The sequence below is a fragment of the Leucoraja erinacea genome, chromosome 25 (genome assembly GCF_028641065.1).
Source record: "Leucoraja erinacea ecotype New England chromosome 25, Leri_hhj_1, whole genome shotgun sequence".
Lineage (NCBI taxonomy): Eukaryota > Metazoa > Chordata > Chondrichthyes > Rajiformes > Rajidae > Leucoraja > Leucoraja erinaceus.
This window is the reverse complement of record NC_073401.1, coordinates 13,701,982-13,712,330: the sequence shown is the minus strand read 5'-3', so window position 1 is coordinate 13,712,330 and position 10,349 is coordinate 13,701,982. Positions and strand designations below refer to the sequence as shown.

General features: G+C 40.3%; 1 protein-coding gene across 1 annotated transcript; it reads left to right on the top strand.

Annotated features, from left to right (window-relative positions):
* The first annotated feature begins 27 nt into the window (after window positions 1-27).
* On the top strand, window positions 28-6,035 carry vps29 (VPS29 retromer complex component). The gene is made up of 4 exons (XM_055655787.1): window positions 28-171; window positions 3,501-3,692; window positions 4,323-4,558; window positions 5,510-6,035. The coding sequence occupies exons 1-4, from the start codon at window positions 169-171 to the stop codon at window positions 5,625-5,627; spliced, it is 549 nt and encodes a 182-aa protein (XP_055511762.1). The 5' UTR covers window positions 28-168; the 3' UTR covers window positions 5,628-6,035.
* Window positions 6,036-10,349: the final 4,314 nt, after the last annotated feature.

The following is a 10,349-nucleotide window of genomic DNA, read 5'->3' as shown; positions in this document are numbered from 1 at the left end:
TTGTGTGGTGTGTTTTGAATTTATAACTCAAAACGGCGGCTGTTCTAACTTTGGCCTGGTGGCAGCGCCGTCGGCACCCGCTCCTAAACCGCGACCGGATTGGCCGCGCCTTCGATCGCTGCCGTGTCTTTTCATTGAAGAGCTGCTTCCCGTTCGGACGCTGGGAAAATGGTGAGTCCGTAGTCGGCTGGTCGATTGATTGATTGCGTTTTGTCCCCTCAGCTTAATAACGGGTGTGCATAGAGTCTCTAACGTGTAGCTGGTGACGGAGCAGCAGGTTCCAATGGTCGGGGGCCGGTGGTTGGTGACTCGGGGCCTGCAGTGGGCTTGGAATGGTCATGTGATGTCCATCAGCTGGAGGGAGGGACGGGGTTGAGGATGTTTGGACAGACCGTCCAGAAACATCCACTGTATGTTTTAAGTGAGTCTGCACCAATGTTTATGGTTTATAATATCGTCCAGGAACCGCCTCTTCCATCTATGAAATGCCTAAATATCCTGAAATATTTGTATTCTGCGCAGACAGAACAGAATAAGTGGCCATAATGTCAGGTGGAGACATAGAAAATAGGTGCAGGAGTAAACCATTCGGCCCTTTGAGCCAGTATCGCCATTCAATATGATTATGATAATCCAGAATCAGTACCCCGTTCCGGCTTTCTCCCCATATCACGATTCCATTAGCCCTAAGAGGTAAATCCAACTCTCTTGAATACATCCAGCGAATTGGCCTCCACTGCCTTCTGTGGCAGAGAATTCCACAGATTCACAACTCTGGGTGAAAACGTTTTTTCTCATCTCAGTACTAAATGGCTGACCCCTTATTCTTAAACTGTGACCCCTGGTTCTGGACTCCCCCAACACCAGGAACATTTTTCCTGCTTCTAGCCTGTCCAATCCCTTAATAATTCTATATATTTCTCTATGTTCCCCTCTCATCCTAAATTCCAGTGAATATAAGCCCAGTCAATCCATTCTTTCATCATATATCAGTCCCACCATCCTGGGAATTAACCTGGTGAACCTATGCTGCACTCCCTCAGTAACAAGAATGTCCTTCCTCAAATGATGAGACCAAAACTGCACACAATACTCCAGGTGTGATCTCACCAGGGCCCTTTAAAACTTCTGTAAGACCTCCTTGCTCCTATACTCAAATCCTCTTGGTATTGAAGGCCAACATGTCATTTGCTTTCTTCACTGCCTGCTGCACCTGCATGCTTACTTTCAGTGACTGATGTACCAGGACACCCAGGTCTCGTTGCACCCCCCCCCCCCCCCTTTTCCTAATCTGACACCATTCTGATAATAGACACAAAATGCTGCAGTAACTCAGTGGGACAGGCAGCATCTCTGGAGAAAAGGAATGCGTGACGTTTTGGGTCGAGGCCCTTCAGACTGGTTAGTGATAAGGGAAATGAGAGATATAGACGGTGATGTGGAGAGATAAAGAACAATCAATGAAAGATATGCACCCCTGCAAAGACTCTATCCCCTACTTCCAATTCCTCCGTCCATGCCGCATGTCCGCCCAACATGAGGTGTTCCATACTAGAACATCTGAGATGTCCTCATTCTTTAGGGAATGGGGGTTCCCCTCTCCCATCATAGATGAGGCCTTCACTCGTATCTCCTCGGTACCCCTTGCTCCCCCTCCCCTAGTCGTAATGGAGACAGAGTACCCCTAGTCCTTGCCTTCCACCTCATCAGCCATTGCATACAACAAATAAGCCTCCGAAATTTCCGCCACCTCCAACGGGATCCCACCACCAGCCACATTTTTCCATCTCCACCCCTTTCCGCCTTCTGCTGAGACCGTTTCCACTGCAACTTATTCCTTCCCACCCAGACCAACCGCTCCCCGGGTACCTTCCCCTGCAACCGCAAAAGATGCGACACCTGTGCTATACCTCCTCCCACGACTCTGTCCAGGGACCCCAACAGTCCTTTCTGGTTAGGCAGAGATTCACTTGCACCTCCTCCAACCTCATCTACTGTATCTGTTGTTCAAGATGTGGACTCTTATACATCGGCGAGACTAAACGCAGACACCTTCTTCAGACTGCTCAGACTTAGCAACTGTTATCTGTTTCCCCATGTCTTCAAATGTTCTTAATTTAGGAAATAGAGATAGCACCTTGTTTCCATAACTGTAACTGAAATTTCCATTGGTTTAGAATCTTATTTTAAGGCATGGTCTAGATTTTTGCCTGGACTGTATGCAGATCGGGTAAAATGTACACAGCCATGGGATGAATATGAGTATGATTAATTGGCAATTTTGGCCATTGACACACTCTGAACACCTTTAAACTGAGAGTTACTAATCTACAGACGAAACTAAAACCGAGCACAATGTTAAAAAAAAAAGACTGCCTTTTTATTTGGAAATCCTGCTTTGTCAACCGTGAAAATTGGACAAATGTCATATTAAGAAACGGAACTACTTTTATCACAGCCGTTTGAGATTAGATGCCAAATCAAGATTCCTGATGCTAAAATTCTTGAGCCTGACCTGGCAACTATAAATATTCTCACTGTAAAAGGATAACTATTACATTCAGCTCATGTGGTGTAATTGTCTGATGAACAAATCCTGACAAAGGTCTTTTGTGGAGTGCTGAAACTAGAAATGAATTTGTGTTGGCCTGCAGAAAGAGAGGAAATGGCTTAAACACAACGTTAAAACTGCTAACTAGATATCCACAAGTTGATTAAAGTAAGCATGATGCAAAACTATTCACAAAGAAAATCATGGGCCTGGCCTGTGGCAGATGTGAAATGTAAACTGCAGTAGTTTAATTTAGGTGAGGTATACAGAATGGATACAGGCCGTTTGGCAGACCAAGTCCACGGGACCATTGATCGGCCATTTGCAGAGTTCAATGTTATCCCATTTTCTCCATCCACTCCTTGCACACTCTGGGCAATTTTACAGCAGAAATTAACCTACACCCCTGCATGTCTGGGAGGTGGGAGGAATCCCATGTGGTCACAGGGAGAGCATGCAAACTCCACACCGACAGCTCCTGTGGTCAGAATCAAGCCCGAGTGTCTGGCGTTGTGAGGCAGTAGCTCTACCAGCTGCGCCACTGTGACATCCTCAGAAGTATTGGCTTCAAAAATCTGTTTCCTAATCAAGTGTATGCAAGATATATTGTGTGATCTGTAAACATGAATTTCGAAGCATGTTTTTGTTAACAAAGAACTTGTGTCTGGCTGAACTATTTTTACTTTTATCCTCGAAATTGAGGGGATGAAAAGACTTGACCTTAATCATTGCCAAATGGAGCCTTGTAAGCGCTGTGCGATTTATTCACTCTTTAGTTACTAACAAATTCTGAATTACATTCATGAAGCTATATATTCTGTTCATTATAGCTATTTGACTGCTGACAAATGAAACTTTACAATAAAATCATAAGATATGGCATATATTTCTGTTAATTTGCATGTGCGGAATAATTTATTAGCACTTTTATTTTCTGCTTTTCTCGCAGTTGGTGCTGGTACTGGGAGACCTTCACATTCCTCATCGCTGTAATACGTTGCCAGCCAAGTTCAAGAAGCTGTTGGTGCCGGGTAAGATCCAGCACATTTTGTGCACAGGCAATCTTTGCACCAAAGAGAGCTATGATTATCTTAAAACATTGGCTGGAGATGTCCATATTGTCAGAGGAGACTTTGATGAGGTAAGGGATACTGTTTTAATGTTATGATTTTTGCTGCTGTAGAAATTAATTATCTCTGAACAATTAATTACATTAAATAGGAAGATAAATGTATCACATTGATAAATCAATTCAGTGTCTTGATATAATCTACTATACTAAACTCTTTTACTGAAGTACAATTGTGCCTATGCATAGTATGAATTTTACTGAACTGTATGCAAGAAAGTAATTTTACTGTACTGAGGTACATGTGACAACCATTCTACTCATGCCCCCCAGTTTACCTTGGAGACATTAATTCTTGGTCTGTGAAAATATATATTTTTCTGTTGGTAGTTCACCAAATGTGTATTTGACCAAAGAAATATGGCAGTGAATCCTTTACTAATAACAGTGGATGATGTGGAGCAGGAGTAACATTCTTAGCATCTCTGCATGTTAATCAGTGTTGTTGTAGTTGTAAAGATCAGTTCTTGTAGGGCTGCAACTGTAAAGTTGATTTTAAAATCTATCTGAACAAGGGTCCTGACCCAAAACTTCACCTATCCATTTTCTCCAGAGATGCTGCCTGACACCCTAAATTATTGCAGCATTTTGTATCTATCTAAGACTATTTTAAATATGTAACCGCTCTCATCTTAATTTCAGAATTTGAATTATCCTGAGCAGAAAGTGGTAACAGTGGGCCAATTCAAAATCGGACTGATCCATGGTCACCAGGTGATCCCATGGGGTGACATGACCAGCCTGGCTCTGCTACAACGGCAGCTCGATGTCGATATCCTAATATCTGGGCACACGCACAAGTTTGAGGCCTTTGAACAGGAGAGCAAGTTCTATATCAACCCAGGTTCAGCCACAGGTGCTGGAAATGCACTGGAAGGGTAAGTACTCAGATATAGTATCAAATAATGGCATTATGAAAATAATTATTTGGGGAAAATAATAATCACATGGCGCAGCGGTAGAGTTGATGCTTTACAGTGCCAGAGACCCGGGTTTGATCATGGCTATGGGTGCTGTCTGTACAGAGTTTGTACATTCTCCCCATGACCGCGTGGGTTTTCTCCAAGAACTTTGGTTTTTCATTCGTAATTAATTTTCATTCATAATTTTTGTTTCACTGGAATAGTGAAACTCTGATTCATCAACTCATAAGTTGACACCAAAGTCTGCTGGATCTGGTCGTACATGTTTGAATTGGAAGAGATGGATTAGTGCATTCATTTAAAGTTCAGAAGATGCAACCAATAAAATGAGGAGCGTCACAGTGTTGATAGAGCTGACGCCTCGCAATACCAGAGATTCGGGTTTAATCCCAACCCTGTGGTGTCTGGAATGTGCATTCTCCCTGTGACCACATGGGTTTCCTCCGGGTGCTCTTGTTTCCTCAAACATCCCAAAGACATGTGGGTTTATAAATTAATTGGCCTCTGCAAATTATCCCTAGGGAGTGAATGCAAAAATGGGATGAGAGAACTAATGTGAATGGGTGATCAGTGGTCGGTAAGGACTTGATGGGCCCTAGGGCCTGTTTACAATCAAGCAATAAATATCTGTGGCACAGAATTGAATATAATGTCTGTTCATTTAAAAACAAGGTCAATAACGATTTCATATACATTAATGGTACAAAGCTGAATATTTAATATTGGATTTAGTATTCATTTGTGTTTATAACATGCAAAGTACAAAAAGGCACAAAATGCCTTTGTGAAGTTCAACACAAAGTTATTTTTTAGTTTCCAGAGAGGTTTGTTACTAATAACTTTTGTGCATTGCTTGCCATAGAGAAAAAATATAGAGACTAACTAGTTTTATACTCTCTCTTCCAGAAATATCATCCCTTCATTCGTATTAATGGACATTCAGGCATCCACAGTAGTCACTTATGTTTATCAACTGATCTCTGATGATGTAAAAGTAGAACGGATTGAATACAAAAAATCCTAAACTTTTGCCACAACTGCTTTTTTATAATTTCATTCCTTCTTTCCTTTTCAATTTCTATCCCCATTTTCAATCTTGATCGTCATGTCTTTAAATGTATAATATATGTAAATTGTAAGTTTAATTTCCACCTAAACTAGCTAACTATTCCAGCAATATGAAAGGAACTTTATTGCTCGGTCTGATATAGAGTAGTTTACAATCTTGCGGAAGAAAGTGCCACATTCTTGAATTACTGAGGGTTTTCAATCCTGTAAATATTTCATTTTGTTAATGGTGTAGTATATCATGTAATTAATATGCATGAAATTCTGAGCCATTTTTGTTTATTTCTGCTTTCTGAAGCCCTGCTGGTCTATGTAAAGTGCTGGTCCATCATCCACAAACACAAATAAATGTTCTTTCAAGCCCTTGATGTTAACCGTTTTCTGTTTTGCTGAAGAAAATGGATAATAATGCAATTGTATGTGTGTGCATATCTCAATCATTCTGTGACAGTTACAACATCAATATTCTAGGATTTTTCTTCATTAGCTCCTGGTTAATCCATGTGTTAGATTCTGGTTCAACTAATTTGATTATGGATTTGTTTAAACGAGTGTATAAGTAACTGAATCTACTTTTCTAAACTAAATTGATCAGGTTCTTGACAAAATTACCTTTAAAGTTTCAACACTAGAATTTAACAGCTAGTTCTGCTATTTCTTTATTTCATAACACAAATTGATATATGGATATAACACAATTGGCAAATCAGAGAATTTGTATTGTGTGAGGTGAATTGGTTATAACATGATTTGTATCAGGAACAGGGATGGCACAGCAATAGAATTGCTGCCTTGCAGCGCCAGAGACCCAGGTTCAATCCTGACTATGGGTGATGTCTATATGGAATTTGTGCATTCTCCCCGGTTTCTCTGATTTCTTTGGTTTCCTCCTACACTCCAAAGACGTATAGGTTTGTAGGTAAATTGACTTGGTATAAGTGTAAATTGTCCCCAGTGTATGTGGGATAGTGTTAATATGCGGGGATCGCTGGTCGGTGTGGACTCAGTGGGCCTAAGGGCCTGTTTCTCCGCTGTATCTCCAAAACTAATGTAAAATAACCAGAGAACCACTTAAAAGTCACCAGAGAAAAATCTGTCTTGCGGGTGTGTGGGGAAACGTCTACGGTGTTTCCAAGTAACCTTCCTGCGGTAATCAGACACAATTGTCTCTAAGAAAACAGTCGATTAGATTTACTGTGGGTGGCCATTGAAATTGTCCAGCAATGGCTTCTATTGATACGTGTGCAATGTAACAGCATTTAATATTTTAAGGTTGCAGTAACAAAAATAAGCTTGTGGCTATTAAAAATACTTTTATTCTTTTAAAATCATGTGGGAGAGAGAATGTTCTTATTGTCAGCCTGAATATCTCTAGCGTAACCTCTTCCACTTCTCACCTCACTGACACAATCATTTCTTTAACATGAGGTTTCTTGGGGACACAGCTATCACACTGTGGCAGAACTACCTGTATTCCAAATGATCCTAGTTATTGATTTTTGGTTGAAGAAATACTAGTAGAGTAGACTGGAAATATTAAAGTATATATTTTTATTTTGCTTTTGCTGATAACTTCCTCTGAAGGCATTAACTGTACTTTGAATGTACTTGATCCTGGAACAGATAAATTATCATAACCAAGAACACACTCTTAGAGATTAAGTAATAATCAACAGAAAATGTATTTTGAAATTGTTCCTGAAAGTAAGCCTATAGCAGAGATTGGTTGTTTAGAAGGGGAACTTTAAAATATGCTAAATCTACATATTACAACGGGAATGCATAATAAGCATGGAATCAGTGTCAAGTGCACAGAAACCTTTATTTTATATTTTAAGACATGGATATAGCATTTAAATCGTGAAATGACTATCAAAATTTATAAACTTGGAAAAATCCGCTGCAAGACATGAGCAACACCACTGGTTACACCTAATATAGTTCTTCAATTAGCTTACGATGCTTATCTGACCTATACTTAGATTTACAATTCGTTGGAAAAGTGATTAGAATCTTACAATTCAGTTGTTTAATACTGTAAAGTCTTAAATATTTATAATCGGCTTCAAACTTGTGTTCTAATAATGTTACGTAAAACAGCTGTTTCTATTAAAATATGGTGGCATAGTTTTGAAGTAATACGTTGGAAACTTGCATAATTTTGTTGTTCATCCTTCGATCCATAGAATCATTATTCTGACATGACACGTAGAATATTTGATTATTTCCCTTGATCTTTTGCAGAAAGTTTAGAGTGGGTAGTAATGACTAATTAAATATTGCAGTTTTAAATTTTGAAAAACTAAGTTACATACATTCAAGTTGCGTATAATGAAGATATGATATTTAGACCACTTAAAAGGAATAAATAGATTACAAGAATTAAAAACTGGGGCTGTGAACTTGAAGAAATGGTGATTGGTAATGATATCAACTACGGCCAATGAAAGGAAAGTGTGTTAAATAAACTTTGTAATTTTCTAGAGACGTGTGGACGCTGGAATCTGGAGCTAAACAACCAACTGCCTCACAGCAACAGACCTGGGTTCGATCTTGATCTCGGGTGCTGTGTCTGCAGAGTTTGCATGTTCTTGTGACTGCGTGGGTTTCCTCTGGGTACTCCGGTTTCCTCCCACATCCCAAAGACGTGCAAGTTTGTAGGTTAATTGGCTGCTGTAAATTGTCCCTAGTGCAAGAGTTCCCAACCTGGTGTAAATTCATAATTTCACCTACCCAGGGGGTAAATTTGTTGATTCTGCATTTGTACATCTGTTCATCATTAGTTGTTCATAAATAAGTGAAATAACATTGTTATGTGCAATTAAAGTTGCCAGGGGTAAACGGGACGAGAAAGGTTGGGAACCGCTGCCCTAGTATGTAGGGAGTGGGTGCGGACGTGGGATAATGTTGAACGCATGTGAACAGGTGATCGATAGTCGGCGTGAGCTGAAGAGCCCGTTTCCATGCTGCATCTCTGAACTAAAGTAAACTCGGTAGGTCATGAAGCATCTGTGGGAGGAGGGGGGGTATTGTGGACATTTTGGATTGAAGCCCTACATCAAGACTGAGAGTGGAAAGGGAAGATGGCCGTTATAAAGAGGAGAGAGGGAGAGGTGAGACAGGACAGTAGGTGACCAACTTTTGGGGAGGGGGGAAAATGTTATAGTACATAATTTTAAGATCATTACAATTGTGAGTTATCTTACAATCTTTTACAACACATCAATATCAGTTGACAATTTTGCTAGTGATTGGGGGAAAAATTACCATTTACTTTTGGAAAAATTAAATGTGTTCCTTTTTGACCACTCCTCTTCCCCCATTGCTCGCCTTACAATTAGAAGTCCAACTGAATGATACATCTGGAGTATTGTGTGCAGTTTTGGTCCCCTAATTTGAGGAAGGACATTCTTGCTATTGAGGGAGTGCAGCGTAGGTTTACAAGGTTAATTCCCGGGATTGCGAGAATGGAGCAGCTGGGCTTGTACACTCTGGAGTTTAGAAGGATGAGAGGGGATCTCTTTGAAACATATAAGATTGTTAAGGGCTTGGACACGCTAGAGGCAGGAAACATGTTCCCGATGTTGGGGGAGTCCAGAACCAGGGGCCACAGTTTAAGAATAAGAAGCAAGCCATTTAGAACGGAGACGAGGAAACACTTTTTCTCACAGAGAGACACTGTACTGTTAAAATAAAACACTTTACCAAAGTATATCAGAAATTTAGAGCAACATCAACATATAATCAGCTTCATTTTGCTTACAAACACCAGCTAAATAAATACTTTGGGCAAGGTGTGAAAGAAAAATCTCAAATTATTCTCCAAATTTTGATATAAAAACCATAAAGTTATCAAGTAGCTGACATCTACGTGACCATGAGGACAATTGTCCAGGTATGATCTGTCCACAAGATGTGGGCCTCTGAAGATGATTAGTTTAGTTTAGAATTTAGAGATAGAACATGGAAATAGGCCCCTCGGCCCACTGAATCTACGCCGACCTTCGATTACTTGTCAAAGCTAGTTCTATGTTATCCCACTGCCTCCACATTAGAGGCAATTTTACAGAGGCCAATTAACCTACAAACCCATCTGTTGGGATGTGGGAGGATATCAGAGCACCGGAAGAAACCCATGCAGTCACAGGGAGAACGGGCAAACCCCACACAGACAGTTGTGAGGAAGCGGCAGTGTCTATAAATAAAAACATTTATTTATAGACACAAGAAAATGCAAATGCAGATGCTGGAACCTTGACCAAAACCCAAAGTGCCAGAGAAACTCAGTGGGTCAGGCAACATCAATGGAGAGAATGGACAGACGATGTTTCAGGTCGGGACCCTTCTTCAGACTGATTTATTTGTGTCTCGGGTGGATCTAAAAGTATGTCACATTTAATAAATAAATTGCTGCTTGAGGTGCAGTGATTAGTATATAAAATGAAAATTATTTTATTCACAGCAGGATACCATAAACAGGGATGTCATTGAAACCTTGATCGAACTTGTACAGGTGTACAGTAGAGAGCATACTGACTAGTTGCATCACAGCCTGATTTGGTAACTCAAATGCCCAAGAACCAAGAAGGTAGCAATAATTGGTAGACAATACCCAGTCCATCATGGTTATCGACCTCCCACCATTGAAGGAATCGACAGGAAGCACTGCCTCAAAAAG

Bases quoted from the DNA above. Each gene is read 5' to 3' on its own strand.
- vps29 (XM_055655787.1), top strand. The intron at 3,693-4,322 runs GTAAGGGATACT...TCTTAATTTCAG, and splicing joins TCAGAGGAGACTTTGATGAG to AATTTGAATTATCCTGAGCA. The intron at 4,559-5,509 runs GTAAGTACTCAG...TCTCTCTTCCAG, and splicing joins GCTGGAAATGCACTGGAAGG to AAATATCATCCCTTCATTCG.